This window comes from Callithrix jacchus, chromosome 2 (assembly GCF_049354715.1).
Source record: "Callithrix jacchus isolate 240 chromosome 2, calJac240_pri, whole genome shotgun sequence".
NCBI classification, from domain to species: domain Eukaryota; kingdom Metazoa; phylum Chordata; class Mammalia; order Primates; family Cebidae; genus Callithrix; species Callithrix jacchus.
In genome coordinates this window covers 34,341,063-34,362,872 of record NC_133503.1, presented here as the reverse complement: position 1 = coordinate 34,362,872, position 21,810 = coordinate 34,341,063, and the positions used below count along the sequence as shown (strand labels likewise).

Genomic DNA, 21,810 nt, shown 5'->3' with positions numbered 1-21,810 from the left:
TAATCACCTCTCACCAGGCCCCACCTCCAACACTGGGGATTACAACTGAACATGAGGTTTGGGTGGGGACACAGATCCAAATCATATCAATGACTGTACCATAATTCATCTTTTTCCCTTTACTGATGGATGCTTTCAATGGTGTTAACTTACCATTATCATTAACAAGAAAGCATTTAAAAATCACATATTTAAGGTAAATACATGCAATTTTATCAAAATATTAAAGTTATTTGCAAATATTACACAGATGAAATATAGCTAAACTGATAATTCAAAAACACCTAAGGGATATATTAAGGAATATGTTATAAAGGGCCACACATTATTAATAATCAATTTTCTTCCAAAATATGTCCTATCAAGGAAATAAAAGACAGATCTACCCCCAGACAGTACTAAATGTTACATCATTCACACGAATATTCTCCTACAAGCCACAGCCCAGAAGACTGTCAATATGCACCTAGCCTTATCATTTTCTGTTAATATTTAGTTAGTTTGCTAATATAATTGCTTCTTCAGATCAAAGGTTTTTACATAGGTCCTACATGCAAATCAAATAGCTATCCATGGAATATTAGAACTTGACTTGCTCCATTCTCATACTTTTTGTGTCTCACGCTAAAGAAATGAGAGATGCAGAATTCTAAGGCTAAATAGCTAGGAAGTATTCATTCAAGCTTGAATATTCTTCAAAGAGAGTGTGGGGGCAATTCTAATCGGAGGAAGAAACATAAGGGAAGTCAACCCAGATGTTTTCCACCAGAGCCCTCCTTTTGGCTGGTCTGATTTCCACTGGTAAGTCAAAAGTGCAATTTTAGAATGTTGGTTCACTTTTAAAAACTGATTTCAGGGGAAGATTAAAAAGTCATTAATAGCACAATCACAACAAGTACATGTATTTGGCTTTTAAAAATGAGATTGAAATGATATGTGGTCCTGAGGATGTTCTAAATAATTTACAATGAAATGTTCTTGTACTTTAAAGAGGGAAGCATAAGAGTGGGTTGAGAAGACATTACAAAGCCTTTCAGTCTTGGTCTGGGACTTACTGAAACAAAACTAGATAATAAAAAGTTGACATAAGAATTCAATTCTGATTTTGATCACAATCAAATTCCGATACAGATATCTAATACAGAGACTAGTGTGGATTAGGACAAAGTGAATGCTCCCTTAATACTCATAGAAGAAGAAAAAAGTGAATCAATTACTACACTGTCTGATATTTGCCTCAATTCCCAAGGATATAGATTAGTTTCCAAAGTGATGGAATTATATCTTGATCAAGGTGTTGACTTGGAGCTTGGCTACAAGGCCTAAAACTTTTGAAACCCAGCTTTTAAAAATATTTTTAAAAATAGGCTTAACGGTCAAGTTCTGTAGTTTCCCTTCACAGCATATGTATTAACAAAGAGTAAAATGTCTTTAAATAAAATCAATAGTCAAATTACCAGGCTCTTGCTCCTGCTTGTTTGTTTCAAAGTGCAAGGCTGAGTGTGCTCACTGTATCTCTCTGTAAATGTTAACACCGAAACTTCAGGACGTTTAATTCAACTGAACATTTGTCAAGTGCTTGCTATACTAAAGAGACATATTGTGCCTAAAACAAAGTTTGCACCAAATCCACCGAGAAAGCAGCCTCCCTCCATGTTTCATAATTTTTCATATAATTGGTTCTACTCCTTTTCCCACCTTTTCTCCTCATCTCAGTCTAGGCTAACTTGGTTTGACATTTCAGATTATTTCTAAGAATCTCCCTCTTCTATGTTTGCAACTGTGAAAGAGATTTATCTAGTGTTAAACAAACTTATCTAGTTCAGAGTTTATTTCTCCTTTAATTCTAACAGTAGGATTTGATTAGTAGAACTAACCATCTCAACATTACTTTAGAACTTCTCAAATTATTTTCTGAGCCATGCTGTTTTATTATTTTTGCTTAATCTAACAATAGTGATCCCCAGGCCAGTAATGAGCAAAGAAAAATAGAAAAGCACAACTGATACCATTTACTAATGGATCTGAAGCAAAGTATATTGATGGAGACTAATGCTTATAAAGAAATACATTCACTGATACGCTAACGTCACGCAGCAGATTCTGTAGCCAGAGAAAAAGCCAATTTTACATCTGAATCAGGATATAAAATTCTGGAAAGCCAACCTTCCCATAGACTACAGAAAGTTCAGGGAAAGTTACAGTGAAAACAGAATTGTCAGGATCCAGTGACTAATATGGCAAATGGAGATTGGAAATGTCTGAGGCCAGGAGCTCTGCTCTCACATTTCTCCTTTGTAGCACTGGCCGGGCCATGGGCTAATATATGTGCTGGCAAGTCTTCCAATGAGATCCGGACGTGTGATCGCCATGGCTGTGGACAGTACTCTGCTCAAAGGTATGGGGTTGCACAAAGCACCATCCAACTCTTTGGTCCCTAAATCTTTTTTTTTCCTTTTTTTTAGATGGAGTCTCACTCTGTTACCCAGTCAGTCGCCCAGGTTGGAATGCAATGGTGCCATCTGAGCTCACTGCAACCTCCACCTCCTGGGTTCAAGTGATTCTCCTGCCTCAGCCTCCTGAGTAGCTGGGATTACAGGTGCTCGCCACCATGCACGGCTAATTTTTATATTTTAAGTATAGACAAGATTTCACAATGTTGGTCAGGCTGGTCTCAAACTCCTGACCTCGTGATCTTCTTGCCTCAGCCTCCCAAAGTGCTGGGATTACAGGTGTGATCCAACGCACCTGGCCCCAACCTCTTTTTTCAGTGTCCTTGCCCAATGTTGGCTGCCTCAAAGCCTCACAATTCTGACCGTATGAAAAACCAGAGATGTAACCAGTTACACCACTGTCTTTGGAGCAGCTTCCAAGAACTCTGCTTCAAGTATGGGCTGTGAATTGGGATCCAAACATGGAAGAAGGAAAAGAGCAGGGAGCAAACACAATATTTTTTTTTTCTGAATGTCTTCACAAATCGACTTATCTCACCTGGTTTTTCCAAAGGGGAATCAGACATGGCTATACCATTTTAGAGATGAGGAACTTGAACTGAGGTGCCAAAAGGTTAAGGGACCTGCCAAGCACTGTTGGAGATGGTGAAGGCTGCTGGACCTGAATTCAGGGTTTTTGGTCCTTTTCCTACCGAACCACAGTGTTACTGCCCCAGGCTCTGGAGGTTGAATATTAAAAGCTGACCCTAAGCAGGTGAAAGAGCACTACTATCTCTTCCAGACAATGAGGGTCACACTTGTGAATTTTCAGTTATACCCAGTATCACCTTGGGGTCCCACTCTGATGAAATAGCCATGTGTCAGTCATTTCAATGATCTCCATCCTCACTAGAGGGGAACTCTCAAATATACAGACACTCCTTACAAAGCAACCTCAAATACTGAAACAGGACTAAGAGAAGGGAAATATGGGAAAACGTCCCCTTAATTGCCAAAATTTAGACTCAGCTCATACCATAAAGTGTACTCACTTAACTATCGGTAACTTCTTGGCTGTTGTCTTGAGCCTGCTCAGTGTTGCTTTGTACATAATTATAGCAATCCTGGTGAAGCTGGTTGTTCAGGTGGCAGCCTATTAGAATGGAGGAAGGGCTGGTGAGAGCAAGCATAGTGACAGCAGCACGAAGGAAGAGCTGAGGGGTTGCTAAGACAAACTCAAGACACATCACAATCTGGAATTGTTTTGTTTGGGCTCCATGCACTTTAATAAACCCAGGAGGTATCACTTACTGTATTAAAATACCATATGTAGTAAGTGCTGTTTACAATCACTTTTCTAGATCACCGAGGGAAAAATAAGACTAGGGCAACATGCGATACATTCCCATAAAAAGACAGCTGTTTTCAAAGTGGGCTTGAAGAAGTCGAGATCTAGGCATCTAGAAAATGCACTTACATGGACTGCCTCATTCCCCCCAAATGCCATACAGTAATAGTAGCTAATATTTATTTAAGGCTTACTATGTACCAATTACCATTTTAAATGCTTTCATCTTTACAACATTGTTAGCAGCACCTGTGGAAGGGAGGTTAAAATTGGGCTAAACAGAGTGAGAAATACTGGAACATCCCAACTAGTTCTGGCAGCTTCAAGCTTTCGTAGCTGGTTTGGGATCAGAGGGCTAACACCGTGTTCCTGGGCCATACAGCTCCCCAGGTCAGCTCCTCCGTCTGTTCATTGTTATTTACATCCTAGAAGTCAGAGGCCTCACCAGGGTGTGGACGTCTTGTGCTCTGTTGGATCTACTGTGTACGCACCATTCACCGGAATGATTATGGGCCAGGAGAAACCTTATCAAAACAAAAATGCTATCAATAATGGTGTTCAAATATCTGGAAGAGGTAAGAGAGGTGGAGTCTACACCTAGGGTGCCTACTGGAGATGTTGATGCTCATTTGTTTAATGCAGGTCCTATACACAGAGGTTTTGTTCCTCTATCAAAATGATAAAACCTAGAACAGAAACTATATAGACTATACGTAACTAGCTGATGCATTTTTTAAAAATTTTATTTCAGTTCCAGGGCTACATGTGCACATTTGTTATACAGGTCAACTGCATGTCACAGGGGTTTGTTGTGCAGATTATTTTCTCACCCAGGTAATAAGCATAGTAGCCGATAGGCATTTTTTTAATGATCCTCTCCTGCTGATGCACTTTCAAGGTCTCACTTTCCCTGAAAACTTCTGCTTCATGCACACACTCCATGAAACCCTACAGCTTACTGGAGGCATTCCTTCCTGTGGCCCATGTGGTTTTGCTTAACAATCTATAAACAAAGCCACTTTCAGCAATGCTAACCATAATGGATAGATACTTCCATTTACTCAAATCCCACAAATCATAAATGCTGGCATTTCTGCAAGAGTTGAATGTGAAAGATTTTTGAAAGCTACTAAGTTTTAGGTGAAGCTAGGTCTCCTGGTACTCCAGGTATTGGCTTTGTTGTTTGATTGTTTTAATTGCATCAGGGTATAAAATAGACACATAAAAGTGCACAACACATCCATGTACAACTCCATGAACTCCATCAAGTGAATACATTGGTGTAACCAGCACCCAGATCAAGAAAAAGAACATCACCAGCATCCCAGAGATCCCTTGTGCTACCATTTAGACATTATTCCCAGCAAGGTAATCACTATCCCAAGTTCTAAAACCATGTATTAGCTCTTCCTGTTTCTAAAAGTGGTATAAATAGAATTAAACAGCATGCCTTCTTTTTGTGTGACTTCTTTCATTCCACATCATGATTGTGTAATTTATGTTTTTATATCCACATTCTTTTGGATACATGATATTCTATTATATGCATATACTTTCATCTATGTATCCATTCTTCCTTAGATGGACCTTTGGGTAGTTTCTGGTTTTAGGTGATTGTAAAATTGCTCCTATGAATCTTCTTATACCTTTTAATGAACATATATAGGCATTCCTATTGGGAATGCCTGCCTCACCAAGCCTGTGAGAGGTGTCTTGTGAGGGAACCCACATCCTTGAGGAGCTATGCACTGGTTGTCCCCTGTGGGCCCAATGTCACAAGAGAAACTTCTGCCATTGAACTGGGTCCTCTGAAGTGGCCCTTAACAGTCAATGCCAAGGTCACCAAGAGCAAAAGCAGTAATCAGATTCGTCTATACCTTAGAGATTCGTGACATTGGCTAGTAATCACTGGGACCCTAGAACTGAAAAGATGAGCAGCCAACTAAAGACTTATTGGACTTGTATGAATGCAAATGCTCTAGATCTGATGAACAAAATGCTGACTTTGGTCATTTGAGTTGGTTCACAGTCCCAGAGCCTCTTGAGTGAAAGGGAGGCTCAGTCCTTTTGAGTAAGGGTCCTGCCATGCAGCCAAAGATTTATAATGTAAACCTTACTTCTAGCCATCCCAAAGGGACCTGTAATGGTTTAGCAGGATGACAGCACCTTGGGGAAGAAATTATTAGGCTCTTCAGAGATGATTGGATACTTGCTCAAAACTGACACTAACTCCTGGAGATCTAAAAGGCCACTGTGGTTCACCAGACTAGAGGCTTATAGTCAGGTGGTCACTGTAACTTTTCAGCAGGGTCCAGCTTATACTAAGCCCAGTGCATCCTCAAATCTACCAAGAGGTTATTTCCCCAGTTCTGGAATGCAAAATTGGAATAGACTTTCTTCTTCTTTCAGGTTGCCTTGGCAATTCTTGGTCATTTGCATTTCCAAATAAATTACAGCATCTGTTTGCTAATTTCCACCAAAAATCCTGACAGGACTTTGACTGAATCTGCAGTAAATATGCAGATCAAATTGATAAATGATATTTTTAAAGCAGTGAGTCCTCCAGTCAATGAACATATTCTATCTTCCATTTACTTAGGTCTTCCTTCACTGTTACATTAATGGTTGTTGTAGTTTTCCGTGTCGAAGTCTTGTACATCTTTTGTTTAATATATATTAATGAAACCTACCTGAGGGAGTTTTAGCTCTTCTACAGTGCGGCCATCCAATGGAAATATAATACAAGTCATACATAGAATTTTAAATTTTCTAGTAGCCATAATAAAGAAGTAAAAAGAAACATGATATTTTAATATTTTATTTAACTCTAGTTTTCAAAATATTATATCAATATGTAATTATTGAGCTATTTTACATTTTTAAATACTAAGTCTTCAAAATCCATTGCATACTTGACCATTAAAGCACATCTCAATTCAGATTAACTAGCTTTCACGTGCTGAAATACCACATGTGGCTAGTGGCACCACATCGGACAGCATCATTTTACAGTCTTATTTTTCTGCTCACTTGACTGGTGTGCAGTGCCAGTAGTGTATTAAAGTCTCCTATTATTGGTGAGTTTCTATCCATGTCTCCTGGCGTCTTGTAGTCTTTGCTTTATATAGATGAGTTGTGTTATTTAGTGTACGGATAGTTGTAAGTGCTATATGTTCATTGTGACTTGTGGTATTTACCCTCGTACATTATCTTCCTTTATCTTGTTTCAGTGCCTTTTGGCCTGAATTCCAGTCTGTGATAACAGGGCGATAGCCCTTGCTTTGTTTTTTGTTTTTCTTTTTTGAGACGGAGTTTCGCTCTTGTTACCCAGGCTGGAGTGTAATGGCGTGATCTCGGCTCACCACAACCTCCGCCTCCTGGGTTCAGGCAATTCTCCTGCCTCAGCCTCCTGAGTAGCTGGGATTACAGGCACGCGGCACCATGCCCAGCTAATTTTTGTACTTTTAGTAGAGACGGGGTTTCACCATGTTGACCAGGATGGTCTCGATCTCTTGACCTCCTGATCCACCCGCCTCGGCCTCCCAAAATGCTGGGATTACAGGCGTGAGTCACCGCGCCCGGCCAGCCCTTGCTTTCTTATTGCTTGGCAAATCTTTGTCCAGCTCTTCACTTTCATCTTTTTCATTTGCTGTGTTTTATTCCATACAACATAAAACTGGGGTTTGCTTTTTAACCCAACAGGACATTTTTTTAATAGGTGAGATAAGCCCATTCACATGACTCATATGTTAGTATCCAATACCATCATTTTATTGTCATTATTGTATTATACTCTATTTCTCTACTTTGTACCCAATACCATTATTTTATTTTATTTTATAATTGTTGTATTATACTCTATTTCTCTACTTGGGTCTTTGCCTTTTTAGTTCTTTTGATATTTAGCAAGATTTGTATTTTTGTTCCAGTTATTTCCATTTCTCTTTATTTTAAAAGTCCAATCATTTTATTAGAATATGTCTTGGAGCTGGCACTGTGCAGGGTTCGCTTTTTTGGTTGTTTTTTTTTTTTGAGACAGAATCTGGGTCTGTCACCCAGGCTGGAGTGCCATGGCACAATCTTGGCTCACTGCAACATCTACCTCTGGGGTTTAAGCAATTCTCCTGCCTCAGCCTCCTCAGCAGCTGTGATTACAGGTGCCTGCCACCATGCCCAGCTATTTTTTGTTGTTGTTGTACTTTTAGTAGAGACAGTGTTTCGCCATGTCAGCCAGGCTGGTCTCGAAGTCAACCTCATGATCCTCCCGCCTTGGCCTCCCAAAGGTGTAGGGATTGCGGCCATGAGCCACCGTGCCTGGCCTTAAGGATTCATTCACCTTTTCTAACTACTTAGTATTTTCCCATTATTATTTCTTCAGTGTCTTTATTAATGTTTCCTTTGAATCTATTCTTCCTTTGGCATCCTGCAATTTAGTCTTCCTTTGTAATATCGTTCTGTCGTTTTCATCTATTCCTCTCCTGAGTTCATTCAACTTTATTTCTTTTTTTATTATTTGTGCATTTGTTACTTTTAAAATTTTAGATCCAAGGTTACTGAAGCCCAGATAAATAATTATACTTATTTTCTTTTAGGTTTTTGTGTCAAAATGTTCTACATTAAGCCAATTAAGTATAAAGGTCCTATTAAGAAGGGAGAGAAACTTGGAACTCTATTGCCCCTGCAGAAAGTTTATCCTGGCATACAATCACATGTGCACATTGAAAACTGTGACTTGAGTGATCCTACTGCATACCTGTAAATGGAAGGCAAATGGTCAGATCTTCAGAATAAAAATCATCTTCTTAAAAACCTGGATGTATATCCTGCTCTTCAAGAAATTGGTGTTCACAAAGGATTAAAGCTTGACGGGATGGATACTCCATTTTCCATGATGTGATTATAATACTTTGCATGCCTGTATCAAAACATCTCATCTACCTCATAAATATATATATGTACCCACACAATTTTTTAATTAAAAAAAAGAATTTGAGTTTATAGAAACTTGATAAATGCAAGAAAGAAACATTTTAACTCATTGTCACTCTGATGTTCAAGAGAACTGCTTTATTCAGGCTCTTTGAATTTTCTGTCACCTATGGAATATGGGTGGTTTTGTTTTTTAGATTTATCAGCCCCAAAGATCTAAGATAAAGAAACAAGGAAACTTAAGCTGGGCCAGGCTGCATTTCTGACACCCTTAAAACTAGCGACCTTTCTGCTTAAAAATAAAAAGCCTATGGTACAAGAGCAGCAAGTGGTTTACAATGCCAGATGTAGTATACATTTAATACATATTCAGTGAATAAGTTGAGTTTAGGTGGTGGACTCTCAGCAATATCCTTAGGTTTATCATATTGGCTGGAGAGAGAGCTGCTTTCATGGATAATACAGGATTTGCTGGTATTTCCAGTCACACTCTCCCACGTGGTTACGAATGATGGCAGTTCAAGAAAACATTCCAGATTTCAATGAGGCTGCACTACAAGAAGGACTAGAATGAGAACGAGGCCTACCTTATCTGAAGTGTCTCATGGAACCCGGCCTGTCAACTTCATCTAGCCATATGCATACTACAGCTGCTTATTTCTATACATCGTTGTATGTCTATGTTATTCTGTCTTAGTTATATTGACAACAGGTACTAAGAGGAAACAAGACCATACAAATGTCCAAGGGACCAGAAATAATTCTGGCTCCTTAGAGTTTAGCCAGTCAGTTGAACTAATGAATAAGTTGAACTAATCACTCCGGAAACTTTCTTCATGAATTTCTGCTTAAATTTGTTTGGAATGAAGAAAATGACAGCAGAATGATTACATTCTTACGTGTAGATTGTTAAACATAATTAAGTGAAGTGTATTATTAGAGAAATGGTTGCATTTGTGCATCAGGACATATGTATAAGAATGTTCATGATATCACTATTTTTCATAGCAAAACCTTCAACGACCTAAAAGCTCATCAATAGTGAAATCAATAAATAATGTCAAAATTATATAATGTAATAGTTGACAGCAGTCATGATAAATGAACTCCAGGTAAACATAACAACCTGAATGAATCATAGCAATATAATTTTAAGTTTAAAAATTTCAAAGAGGGCCAGACGTGGTGGCTCATGCCTGTAATCCCAGCACCTTGGGAGGCCGAGGCGGGTGGATCACGAGGTCAAGAGATCGAGACTATCCTGGCCAACATAGTGAAACCTCGTCTCTATTAAAAATACAAAAATTAGCTGGGCGTGGTGGCATACGCCTGTAATCCCAGCTACTCGGGAGTCTGAGGCAGGAGAATTGCTTGAACCCGGGAGGTGGAGGTTGCAGTGAGCTGAGATCATGCCACTGTACTCTTGTCTGGTGCCTGGCAACAGAGCAAGACTCTGTCTCAAAAAAAAAAAAAAAAAAAAGTTCAAAAGATTACATAACACATGATACTCTTTTATAACGTTAAAACAGTTAAAATTAAAATACAACACAACACTTTCAGCCTTTTCAATCTCTGTGTTTTATCATACAGCATAAAATTGGGGTTTGCTTTTCAACCCAATAAGATATTTTTTAATAGACAAGCCCATTCACATTAATAGATATGACTCATATATTTGTCCCAAATACCTTTTCCTTTTTATATAATAAAATTATATAAAAATTTTTATGTAATATATAAATTTTATATAATAAAATTATATAAAAAGGGAAGCAAGAAAATAATGAATCCTAGCGAACTCATGACTAGATGTGGGGGGGGCCACATAGAAAGATTTAAATTACTATCAATGCTGTAGTTTTGCAGTTTGGAAGTAATTGCATGGGTAGTTATTCTTATGAATAACATGTTACAGAAGCAACAGGACTTGCAGGTGGGTGGCCAGGAAGAGAGTGAATGATGACTCTCAGATAGTTGAGAATTCTACGTCACATAATTTGCACCTTCTTATACCTATTAGGTTGGTGCAAAAGTAATCGCGGTTTTTGCGGTTACTTTCAATGGCAAAGTATATCTAGCATTGTCTGATTTGAATAGGCATCTCCTTGGTACCAAATAACTTTAGGTTGTTTCCAGAAATTTGCTTTCAAAAAATAAATGCTGTGCTCCATTGAGGACACCCAAAAAGGAAATAGCACATCAGCTCTTCGAGGCAATTTTAAAAGAAGCTCTAAAATATGTGCACAATAAAATCTATGCTTAGTTTTCCAAATAATAATCCTTATGATTATTAGGAGGCAAAACACAGATGGATATGGATATGGCTTTAAAAACTAGACTTATGACCTGGAATGGAGAAATTCTCAAGGTAGAGCAGGAACTCTGCCTTCCCCTTGGCATTCTCACATCAGCTCAATGGAAATGCAAACTTGGGGCCAATGGACTTCTTTCTCAGGAAGAACTGGAATACAGCGCCCTCTAGTGCAACAAATCCGTGTGGTTTTTTTCTCCGTCTTTAAGGTTTAGATGTCAAACGTTTGGCTTAAGTATAAAAATATTACAAAGGTTTGAATGACAGACGAATAACAGTATGAAGAAACTTACTTTTCGTTAGTAACCATGATGATAATATATACTTTAAAAACTGTGGTATCAGATATTCTGTCAGGTTTGATAGGTACACATTAATAATGTGAATAAAATCAATATTTATTTTGAAAATGTTTTGAATTATCTGCAAGAGGTAAATTTAACAGACGAAAAAGGAGAGACATGGCCAATTTAAGAGGCCAGATGACAAAGGGAAGAATCTTTGCATCCATTCGACAACATTTATCATACTCTGTGGCATAGCACAACAATCACACACCTGTTTCCTCTGCACTATGTTATTCATAATAATAAGTACCCATAGAAAATCGGCTTGCCTCCCGACTAACCTCTCCCATATTCTGTGCAATACTAATGAGGCCAGCAAGGATCACAGGGAAGGAAACACAAAAAATATAAGCATCCTATTTTTGTATTTCTTCAGTACAACCTACAATAAGACCTTTCCCCCATTCTCTCCCTTTACCAAGTTTTTGCCCACAAAATTATACAGATTTCTCCAGAATATTCTAACAAATGCAAATGTTTTTAACATGAAAAAGTTTGCTTACAGAACTCAAATATTCTTCAAAGACTAAAGTTTGAAATCCATCTGATGTCAAACTTCTTTATCTAGAATCCACTGGTTTTAAGTAAATAGTACTTTTAATATACTTCCAAAGTAAATAGAGACATTTTCATTAGATGAAACATTAAAATTACTCTATAAGTTCTTATCTTGCTTTGGTCTGTTATAGTCCCCTATTAACATTTTATGCTTCCATTTGCTTACCCAGTAAGTCAGGCCTACCAGAGAAATGTACATGAGTTCATGAACTTAGAGTACTCTGAGTTTTTCTCTAAGATTCATTATGATGCTCAGTTCACTAGGTTCAACTACTGGGCCACTAAAAAGCATGATTTAGAGCAGCAACTTCTCATACTATGCAAAAGAGGCCAATGGTACTCATCATCTCTCCATGCTAGTCGGCAATGGGGAGAAACTCACCCCCAACCTCCTTTCTCTAGCTCCTCTCTGTTTTGCTCTATTATGCTCAGTGCAAATTCCACTGGCATTCTATCACCTGACCATTCCGGTATGTATATTCCCAACCCCTCCTAGAATATGTCATGATAGAGTGATCCCAAGTGAGACCAGAGGCTTATCCCTTCAGAATGCCCACCACTGCTCTGATCTCCAACTCTGACTCTGTTAAGCTATTTCTTTTGCTGGTCCTCGTATCTTAATCAGCTTTTTTTTTTTTTTTTTTTTTTTTTTTTTTTGTGCTGGAGTCTCATTCTGTTGCCCAGGCTGGAGTACAGTGGCATGATCTCAGCTCACTGTGACCTCCGCTTCCCAGGTTAAAGCTACTCTCCTGCCTCAGCCTCATGAATAGCTGGGACTACAGGCATCTGCCACCACGCCTGGCTACTTTTTTGTATTTTCAGTAGAGGTGGGGTTTCACCATATTGGCCAAGCTTTTCTCAAACTCCTGACCTTGTGATCCACCCACCTCGGCCTCTCAAAGTGCTGAGATTACAGGCGTGAGCCACCACACCCAGCCCCTGATCAGGTTTTAAGTCCCCTATTATATGTTGCTTTTGTATCCTCCTGAAATCTTAAAGTATAAATTATATGATCTGTAATTGTTATATCATCCAGTCCTCAAAAAACTATATTTTATTAAACAGTAAAATCAGCTCCACTAGCATTTATGGAGTAGTTACTAATGCAGCAATACTATTCTGAGAGGGAACACAGGTAGACATGAGAAGCCTTAGAGCTTACAGTGAGAAATAACATGGCACAGTGGTGAGAATGTACACACAAATATAGTCTCTCTAAATACAGGGATATAGAAGTGCTATTCTTTAAACTGCCATTTACATATCACATTGTATTCTAATTGCTTAATAGGTAAAAAATACTTAAATTTTTTTCCTAATATCCCAAACTGGAAAGTGATAAACATATTTAATTCTCTCTCTTTTCATTTTAATTGATTTTTTTTTTTTTTTTGAGACGAAGTTTCGCTCTTGTTACCCAGGCTGGAGTGCAATGGCGTGATCCCAGCTCACCACAACCTCCGCCTCCTGGGTTCAGGCAATTCTCCTGCCTCAGCCTCCTGAGTAGCTGGGATTACAGGCACGCACCACCGTGCCCAGCTAATTTTTTGTATTTTTAGTAGAGATGGGGTTTCACCATGTTGACCAGGATGGTCTCAATTTCTTGACCTCGTGATCCACCCGCCTTGGCCTCCCAAAGTGCTGGGATTACAGGCTTGAGCCACCGTCATTTTAGATTTCTTAGACAATTCAGATACTGTGGGGGAACTTAGGGGAACAAGCTTGAAAACCAAAGTACTTAAGTAAAATTTATTGAGTGCTCACTATGTGCTAACTCCTAGCATGGCAGATTTTGGGGATAAAACAGTGAGCAAAAACCAGCAGTGATCCTGCACTGATGGAGTTTACAGTGCAATGGAACAAACTGGTAAAAATCAGACCAGTCAATGATGAATTCTAACAGGAATAAGTGCTGCACAGAAGAGCCAGGGTGCTGAGTGCACAGCACAGAGGGCAAAATGTGGACCTGGCTTATGAGCAGGGAATGGACCGGGTGTCCAGGAGGGCTTCCATGATCAAGGACACACAGCTAGAGGAAAAATCTGAGGAGCACAGAGAGTATGCCAGGCAGAAATAGTTAGGTGCAAATTCCTTGTGACTAGAGGGTGCAGGACAGTTCCAAGGAACTGAGAGCAAGTGGGAACCAAAGGGCAAGGGACAGCTTGATGGGAAATGAGGCAAAAAAAGCAGGGAGGGACCAGGCCTTGCAGGACCTTGTGGGTTGTGTTAAGGATAGATCTTCACCCTCAAGACAATAAGCAGCCACTAAGGAGTTCTGCCTGTGTTGCGAATTAAATTCTAAGACCATTTATGCAGAGCATCTGGCATAGTCCTAGATCCATAGCAGTAGGCAGTGAATGCTGATTCCCTCCCAGAGGCATCCTACAACATTTACTGCTTTATCCACATAGTCTACCAATTAACAATCAAAATGAGTATCTCTCGTATTTTCACACCAGTATCAATGCGAAATGAATTAGTATGTTTGAGTTTTAATGCAACGTCCATTATCTCTCAATATACAAATATAATCAGCCTTTGATATCCAAAGGCTCTACCTCTGAAACCAAATGCAGATCAAAATGCAGAATTCAATGGATATGAAACCCGTGGATAGAGGGCTGATGTTTTGTATATGTGGGTTCCAAAGAGCCAACTGTAGGACTTGAGTCTGTGCAACTTTTGACATCTGTGGGGGGTCTGAGAACCAATTCCCCATAGATACCAACGCACAACTAGATATACAAAAAGCAATTCTAGTTTTATTCCCTAGAAATGAACATTCTGGAAATGAAATTAAGAAAACTATTTCATTTATAACAGCATCAAAAAGAATGAAATACTAGTAGTAACTCCAAGAAATGAAGCACAAGATATATTCTGAAAAGAGTAAGAGTATTGGCAGAAACTTAAGAGAACCTAAACCAATGGAAGTACACCACATGTTCTTTAATATGGGAAGAACTTAGTATTATCAAGATGGCAACACCTAAAATTCATTGAAAACCTTCATATAATCCAGATGGCAGTATTCCCTAAGTTGATCTGCAGATTCAGTTCAATTTCTATCACAATTCAAGTTGCTTTTGTTCCCAGAAACCAACGAGCTGACTCTAAAACTCATATGGAAATAGAAAGGATTCAGAATGACCAAAGCCATTTTGTAAAAAGAAGAGCAAAGTAGAATACTCCCACTTCTAGATTTCAAGCCTCACTACAAATCAACAGTAATGAAGACTGTATATACTGGCATGGAATAGATGCATAGGTCAGTGAACCAGCACTGAGAATCCAGATATCAATTGATTTTTGACAAGGGTGCCAAGAAAATTTAATGGGAGAAAAGTCTTTTCTATTTTTTTAACCAATTAAAATTTATTTCATTAAGCATGAAGTTACATTCGCTTGCCTACAACCACAGTAAGGAAACAAATACTATCAGCTTTCTTGCTGTAGTACTGGCTATTTAGTGGTAGGCTCACTAGAAGGCAGAAATGTACATGAGTTCATGAACTTAGAGTACTAAGTTCAATCCTGACGGGGACTCGAGATCAGTCACAGCTACTTTGGGGGAGAACACAAAGACCACCAGCTTTCTTGCTGTGGTGCTGGATGTTCAGTGGCAGGCTTACTTGAAGGCAGTCAACCCTAATGGGGACTCGAGATCAGTCACAAGTACTTGTGAGAAGAACACAAAGACTACCAGCTTTCTTGTGGTGGTGCCGGACGTCCAGTGGCACGCTCACTTGAAGGTAGAGTCAACCCTGACAGGGACTCGAGATCAGTCACAAGTACTTGGGAGAACATAAAGACCACCAGACGTGGTGCCAGATGTTCAATGGCAGCCTCACTTGAAGGCGGAGTCAACCCTGACAGGGACTCGAGATCAGTTACTACTACTTGGGAGAACACAAAGACTGCCAGCTTTTGCACTGTAGTGCCAGATGTTCAGTGGCAGGCTCACTTGAAGGCGGAGTCAATCCTGCCAGGGACTTCAGATCAGTCATAACTATTTAGGAGGAGAATATAAAGACTGACAGCTTTCTTGCTGTCATGTCTGATGTTCATTCAGTGGCAAGCTCACTTGAAGGCAGAGTCAACCATGAGGGAACTCGAGATCAACAACTACTTGGAAGGAGAACACAAAGATCATCAGCTTTCTTCATGTGGTGCTACATGTTCAGTGGCAGGCTCACTTGAAAGCAGAGTCAACCCTGACAGGGACTTGAGATCAGTCACGACTACTTGGGAGGAGAACAAAAGAACACCAGCTTTCTTGCTGCGGTGCCGAATGATCGGTGACAGGCTCAGTTGAAGGTGGAGTCCACCCTGACCTGCCGGGAGATCAGTCACAACCACGTGGGAGAAGGTCATAAAGACCACCAACTTTCCAGCAGTGGTGTCAGAAGTGTTTTATGTGGCAGGCTCAATTGAAGTCGGAGTCAACACTGATGGGGACTAGAGATCAGTCAAAACTATATGGGAGGAGAACACAAAAATGGCCAGCTTTCTTGCTGTGGAGCTGGATGTTCAGTGGCAGACTCACTTGAAGGCAAAGTTAACCCTAATGGTGACTCGAGTTCACAACTCGAGCCAAGATCAGTCACAACTACTTGGGAGGAGAATGCAAAGACCTCCAGCTTTCTTGCTGTGGTGTCAGATGTTCAGTGGAAGGCTCACTTCAAAGCAGAATCAACCCTAATGGGGACTCAAGATCAGTCACAACTACTTGGGAGAAAAACACAAAGACCACCAGCTTTCTTGCTGTGCAGTCAGATGTTCTGTGGCAGGCAAATTGAAGGTGGAGTCAACCCTGATGGGGACTTGAGATCAGTCACAACTACTTTGGAAGACAGCAGGTAGACTGACAGCTTTCTTGCTGTTGTGCTGGCTGTTCAGTGGCAGGTTCACCTGAAGGCCATGTCAACCTGGATGGGGACTCAAGATCAGTCAGAAGTACGTGGAAGGAAAACACAAAGTCTGCCAGCTTTTTTGCTGTGCTGCCAGATGTTCAGTGGCAGGCTCACGTTAAGGCAGAGTCAACCCTAATGGGGACTTGAGATCAGTCACAACTACTTGGGTGGAGAACACAAAGACCATCAGCTTTCCTACTGTGTACTCGATGTTCAGTGGCAGACTCACTTTAAGGTGGTGTCAAATCTGATGGGGTCACAAGATCAGTCACACCACTTGGGAGAACACCAAGACCACCAGCTTTCTTGTGATGGTGTCAGATGTTCAGTGGCAGACTCACTTGCAGGTAGAATCAACCCTGATGGGGACTCCAGATCAGTCAGAAGTACTTGGGCGGAGAATACAAAGACCACCAGCTTTCTTGGTGTGGTGCTGGATGTTCAGGGGCAGGCTCACTTGAAGGCAGAGTCAACCCTGACTGGGACTTGAGATCAGTAACAAAAAAAACTTGGGAGGAGAATATAAATACTGCCAGCTTTCTTGCTATAGTGTCGGATGTTCAGTCAGTGGCAGGCTCACTGAAGGCAGAATCAACCCTGATGGGGACTCCAGATCAGTCACAACTACTTGGGAAAAGAACACAAAGACCGCCAGCTTTCTTGGTGTGGTGCTGGATGTTCAGGGGCAGGCTCACTTGAAGGCAGAGTCAACCCTGACTGGGACTTGAGATCAGTAACAAAAAAAACTTGGGAGGAGAATATAAATACTGCCAGCTTTCTTGCTATAGTGTTGGATGTTCAGTCAGTGGCAGGCTCACTTGAAAGCAAAGTGAACCCTGATGGGGACTTGAAATCTGTCAAAAATACTTGGGAGGAGAACTCAAAGACCACCAGCTTTCCTGCTGTGGTGCTGGATGTTCAGTGGCAGGCTCACCTGATGCAGAGTCAACCATGACAGGGACTCAAGATCAGTCACAACTACTTAGGAGGAGAACACCAAGACTGCCAGGTTTCTTGTTGTGGTTCCAGATGTTCAGTGGCAGGCTCACTGAAGGCAGAATCAACCCTGATGGGGACTCCAGATCAGTCACAACTACTTGGGAAAAGAACACAAAGACCGCCAGCTTTCTTGCTGTGGTGCCGGGTGTTCAGTGGCAGGATCACTTGAAGGCAGAGTTAACCCTAATGGGGACTCGAGATCAGTAACAACTACTTGGGAGGAGAACACAAAGAATGCCAGCTCTTTTCCTATGGTGCCGCATGTTCAATAGCTGGCTCACTTGAAGGCAGAGTCAACCATGACAGGGACTCAAGAACAGTCACAAGTACTTAGGAGGAGAACACCAAGATCACCAACTTTATTGTTGTTGTGCAGGATGTTCAGTGGCAGGCTCACTTGAATGTGGAATCAACCCTGACTGGGACTTGAGATCAGTAACAAATACTAGGGATGAGAATATAAATACTGCCATCTTTCTGCTGTGGTGAAGGATGTTCAGTGGCAGGCTCATTGGAAGGCAGATTCAACCCTGACAGGGACTTCAGATCAGTCACAACTACTTGGAGGGGAACAGAAAGACCGCCAGCTCTTGTGTTGCAGTGCCAGATGTTCAGTGGCAGGCTCACTTGAATGTGAAATCAACCTTGATGGGGACTCAAGATCAGTCAGAACTACTTGAAAGGAGAACACAAAGACCACCAGCTTTATTGCCGTAGTGCCAGATGTTCAGTGGTAGGCTCACTTGAAGGTGGAGTCAACCCTGACAGGGAATCGAGATCAGTCACAATTACTTGGGAGAACACGAAGACCACCAGTTTTCTTGTGCTGGTGCAGGACGTTCAATGGCAGGCTCACTTGAAGGCAGAGTCAACCGTGACTGGGACTTGAGATCAGTAACAAATATTAGGCATGAGAATATAAATACTGCCATCTTTCCTGCTGTGGTGATGGATGTTCAGTGGCAGGCTCATTGGAAGGTAGAGTCAACCGTGACGGGTTCTCGACATCAGTCACAACTACTTGGGAGGAGAATACAAAGACCACCAGCTTTATTGCTGTGGTGCGGGATGTTCTGTGGCATGTTCACTTGATGACAGAGTTCACCATAACAGGGACTTGAGATCAGTCACAAGTACCTGGGAGGTGAACACAGGGACTGACAGCTTTCTTGCTGTGGTGCTGGATGATCAGTGGCAGACTCATTTGAAGGCAGAGTCAATCCTGACAGGGACTTGAGATCACTCACAAATAGTTGGGAGGAAAATAAAAAGACTGTCAGCTTTCTTGTTGTGGTGTTGGATGTTCTTTCAGTGGCAGGTTCACTTGAAAGCAAAAGTGAATCATGACGCAGACTCGAGATCTTTCCAAAGTACTTGAGAGGAGAATACAAGGACCACCAGCTTTCCTGCTGTGGTGCCGGATGTTCAGTGACAGGCTCACTGTAGGCAGTGTCAACCCTGACAGGGACTCGAGATCAGTCACAACTACTTGGGAGGAGAACAAAAAGCCCATGAGTTTTCTTGCTGTGGTGCCAGATGTTCAGTGGTAGGCTCACTCTAAGTTGGAATCAATCTTGATGGAGACTCAAGGTCAGTAACAACCAGTTTGGAGGAGAACACAAGGACTGCCAGTTGTCCTTGTGTTTTTTGGGATGTTCAATAGCAGGCTTATCAGAAGGCAGAAGCATCTTGAAGGGAGCTCGAGATCAATCAGAATTATTTTTGTTTAGTAGCAGGGTCATTAGAAGATGGAATCAACCCTGAAAGGAACTTGCTTTTACCTTCAATATTTGGCGGTTGGGGGAAAAATCCAGCTCTTGGTAGAAGATAAGGAGGAAAACCCCTGGGTGGATAGGCGTTCCTCACTGCAAATGGAGCATGTGGTGGACCTGGGAAATTGCTTGGTGGAAAATCATGTGGAGAAACTCCAAACAGGGTTCCTGGAGGAGGTGGGGGGAAAGGAGTTCCTCTTCTCATATCGGTAACGTATATGTAATACTCTCTGCCAAATCCTGTGTTTGGAACATCAACTGCAGAAGGATATTTGTGTAAAAATTTGAATTTCATCTCTGTGTCAGTTAATTTCTGTCTGTACTTAGCATTTTCTTTCCTTAAGTCATTGAGATTGATTTCAGCAGTCTGAGCTGCCAACCAATTGTCATGTGCTTTTTTTTTTGTGGAGTAAAATCTGCTCTTCATAAGAAAGAATCCTTCTTTCTAACTCTTGTTCAAGATGTTTGACTTGCTTTCTATACTTCTCCTGCTGGTCAGTGGTATAGTTGATCTTTTTGTCTTGTTTAGAACCTTCTCTTGTCTCTCTACCTGGTAATTTTCCTCTACAGTTAATGTTTTGTAAAGTCTCATTGTAGTTTCTTGATGTAATTCAGTCATTACTTCAAGTTTCTGTTGAAGCTTCTGATTCTCACATTCAAAATGTGTGTTTTCTGACTGCAAAGATGCTGGTGCAGACTGAAGATGTTTAATATGCCCCATAAGCTCCTTCTTCGTTTTATCAATTTTGGACGACTGAATATCAATTTGATTTCTTTCTCCTTCTAAAATTTTTAAAGAAGCATTTAACTTCACAGCGTGAATCAGTTTCTTTAAAGCTCCTTTTGGAGGATAAACTAAGTCAGCGATATTTTCTGATTCATTCTTCATTTCTCCTTTGAAGTTCTGATCATCCATTATGTCTTCTCCAAGCATAGCAGCCCAACCTTTCATCTTCAGCAAGTGTTTAATCAGCATCTTGATGTGATCGTCTTTGTCATTTAGAATTTGCTCTGTGTGTACTTTGGAGTCTTTGAATATTACTTTCTGTTTATTAAGTTCATTCACTTGTTCTTTCCATACTTCAGCTTCTTGCAAAAGATGTTTCTGGCTTTCCCGAAGTTGAGAATTTTCACCCAAAGCATCTTTTATCGCCGTCTTCAGTTGTCCTGCATTCATTTGAAACATCTTGAGGGGCATTTTGGCTTCAGCTATTTGTGATTTGAGGGATTTTGACAGATCTTCTAGAGACTGCCTCATTTCTGAAATATCCACCATAAACTGATGTTGTCAAGAATGCTCATATTTCTCTTCTTTTAACTCTTTTTTTAGATACAGTATTTCATCCTCCATTTTAGAAATGGACCTGCTCAACTCTTCATAGGCTGCCTTCAAACTTTGTGCTTCTGCCGCCTCCTTCTCAACGCTGACATCCTTTAAAGATGACTCTTTCATAGCCTTCATAGCTTTTCTGTACAAAACTAATCTCAAGTAGTTACATTTTTCCATAATTTGTTTACAAAGCACTACAGCAAGCTTTTTCTCTCTTCCCACATATAGCTGACTCCTAACTGATCAAAAACTTCTCAACAAAAAAAAGGGGAATAGCACAAAATCCAATAACACCTGTCCATATCACTAATTACCATGGAAAAACCATTAGAACTGGATACCATACTTTCCAGCAGTGCTGCCACAATCCTGTGTAGCATCTCCATGAGCAGCCCCAGGTAGGGTGAGGAGTAGCTCCAGGCTCCTACATAACCCCAGGCTCCGCAGTAACCCCAGCCTGTTGGGGTCACAATAAGCACCTGGAATAAGCAGCCTTCAGTCTGGAACTGGAGCAGACCACTGCCGAGCCGGTGCGGGGGGAGCTGTGGACATGGGGCAGGGAGGCGGGGGTGGGGCGGTGGAGGGCACTGGAGAACAGGTAGCCTTCAGTCTGGAACCTGAATCCACAGGCTACCACTGGAGCAGACCACTGTGCAGCCGGCTGTGGGGGGGGGGGAGCTGGCGGATGCGGACGCCCACAGGCCTCACAGACCCACGCTGCCCACCCCGACCCCCTCGTTACACTTTACATCTTGAGGCGGCGCAGATCCGGGCCTGACTCCCATTTAACTGTTTTTTTATTGGTAGTAGCGTGTTGTGTTAATTACTTTAGCTTTTTAATAATAAAAACATTTGTCAAGGGGAGACTGCA

The 21,810-nt window shown here is 40.9% G+C and overlaps 2 protein-coding genes and 1 pseudogene across 4 annotated transcripts in view; 1 reads left to right on the top strand and 2 right to left on the bottom strand.

Moving 5' to 3' along the window:
- Window positions 1-21,810, bottom strand: part of FBXL21P (F-box and leucine rich repeat protein 21) — a 65,104-nt gene that overhangs the window by 14,012 nt on the left and 29,282 nt on the right. The window contains exon 7 of one of the 2 annotated variants that reach the window (XM_078359733.1): window positions 3,485-3,585. The exons of the other annotated variant lie outside the window; for it this stretch is intronic. Within the exon in view, the coding sequence (XP_078215859.1) occupies window positions 3,485-3,585 (101 nt within the window). The remainder of the gene's footprint in view (window positions 1-3,484; window positions 3,586-21,810) is intronic. 2 annotated transcript variants of the gene reach the window in all.
- On the top strand, window positions 539-9,031 carry LECT2 (leukocyte cell derived chemotaxin 2). The gene is made up of 4 exons (XM_002744180.7): window positions 539-801; window positions 2,302-2,398; window positions 4,210-4,355; window positions 8,373-9,031. The coding sequence occupies exons 1-4, from the start codon at window positions 756-758 to the stop codon at window positions 8,537-8,539; spliced, it is 456 nt and encodes a 151-aa protein (XP_002744226.1). The 5' UTR covers window positions 539-755; the 3' UTR covers window positions 8,540-9,031.
- LOC108589185 (melanoma inhibitory activity protein 2-like) lies at window positions 8,426-21,325 on the bottom strand (annotated as a pseudogene). Its single transcript, XR_013532417.1, has 2 exons — window positions 21,254-21,325; window positions 8,426-21,078 (listed from the first exon to the last, which is right to left on the bottom strand). The product of XR_013532417.1 is annotated as a melanoma inhibitory activity protein 2-like (transcript).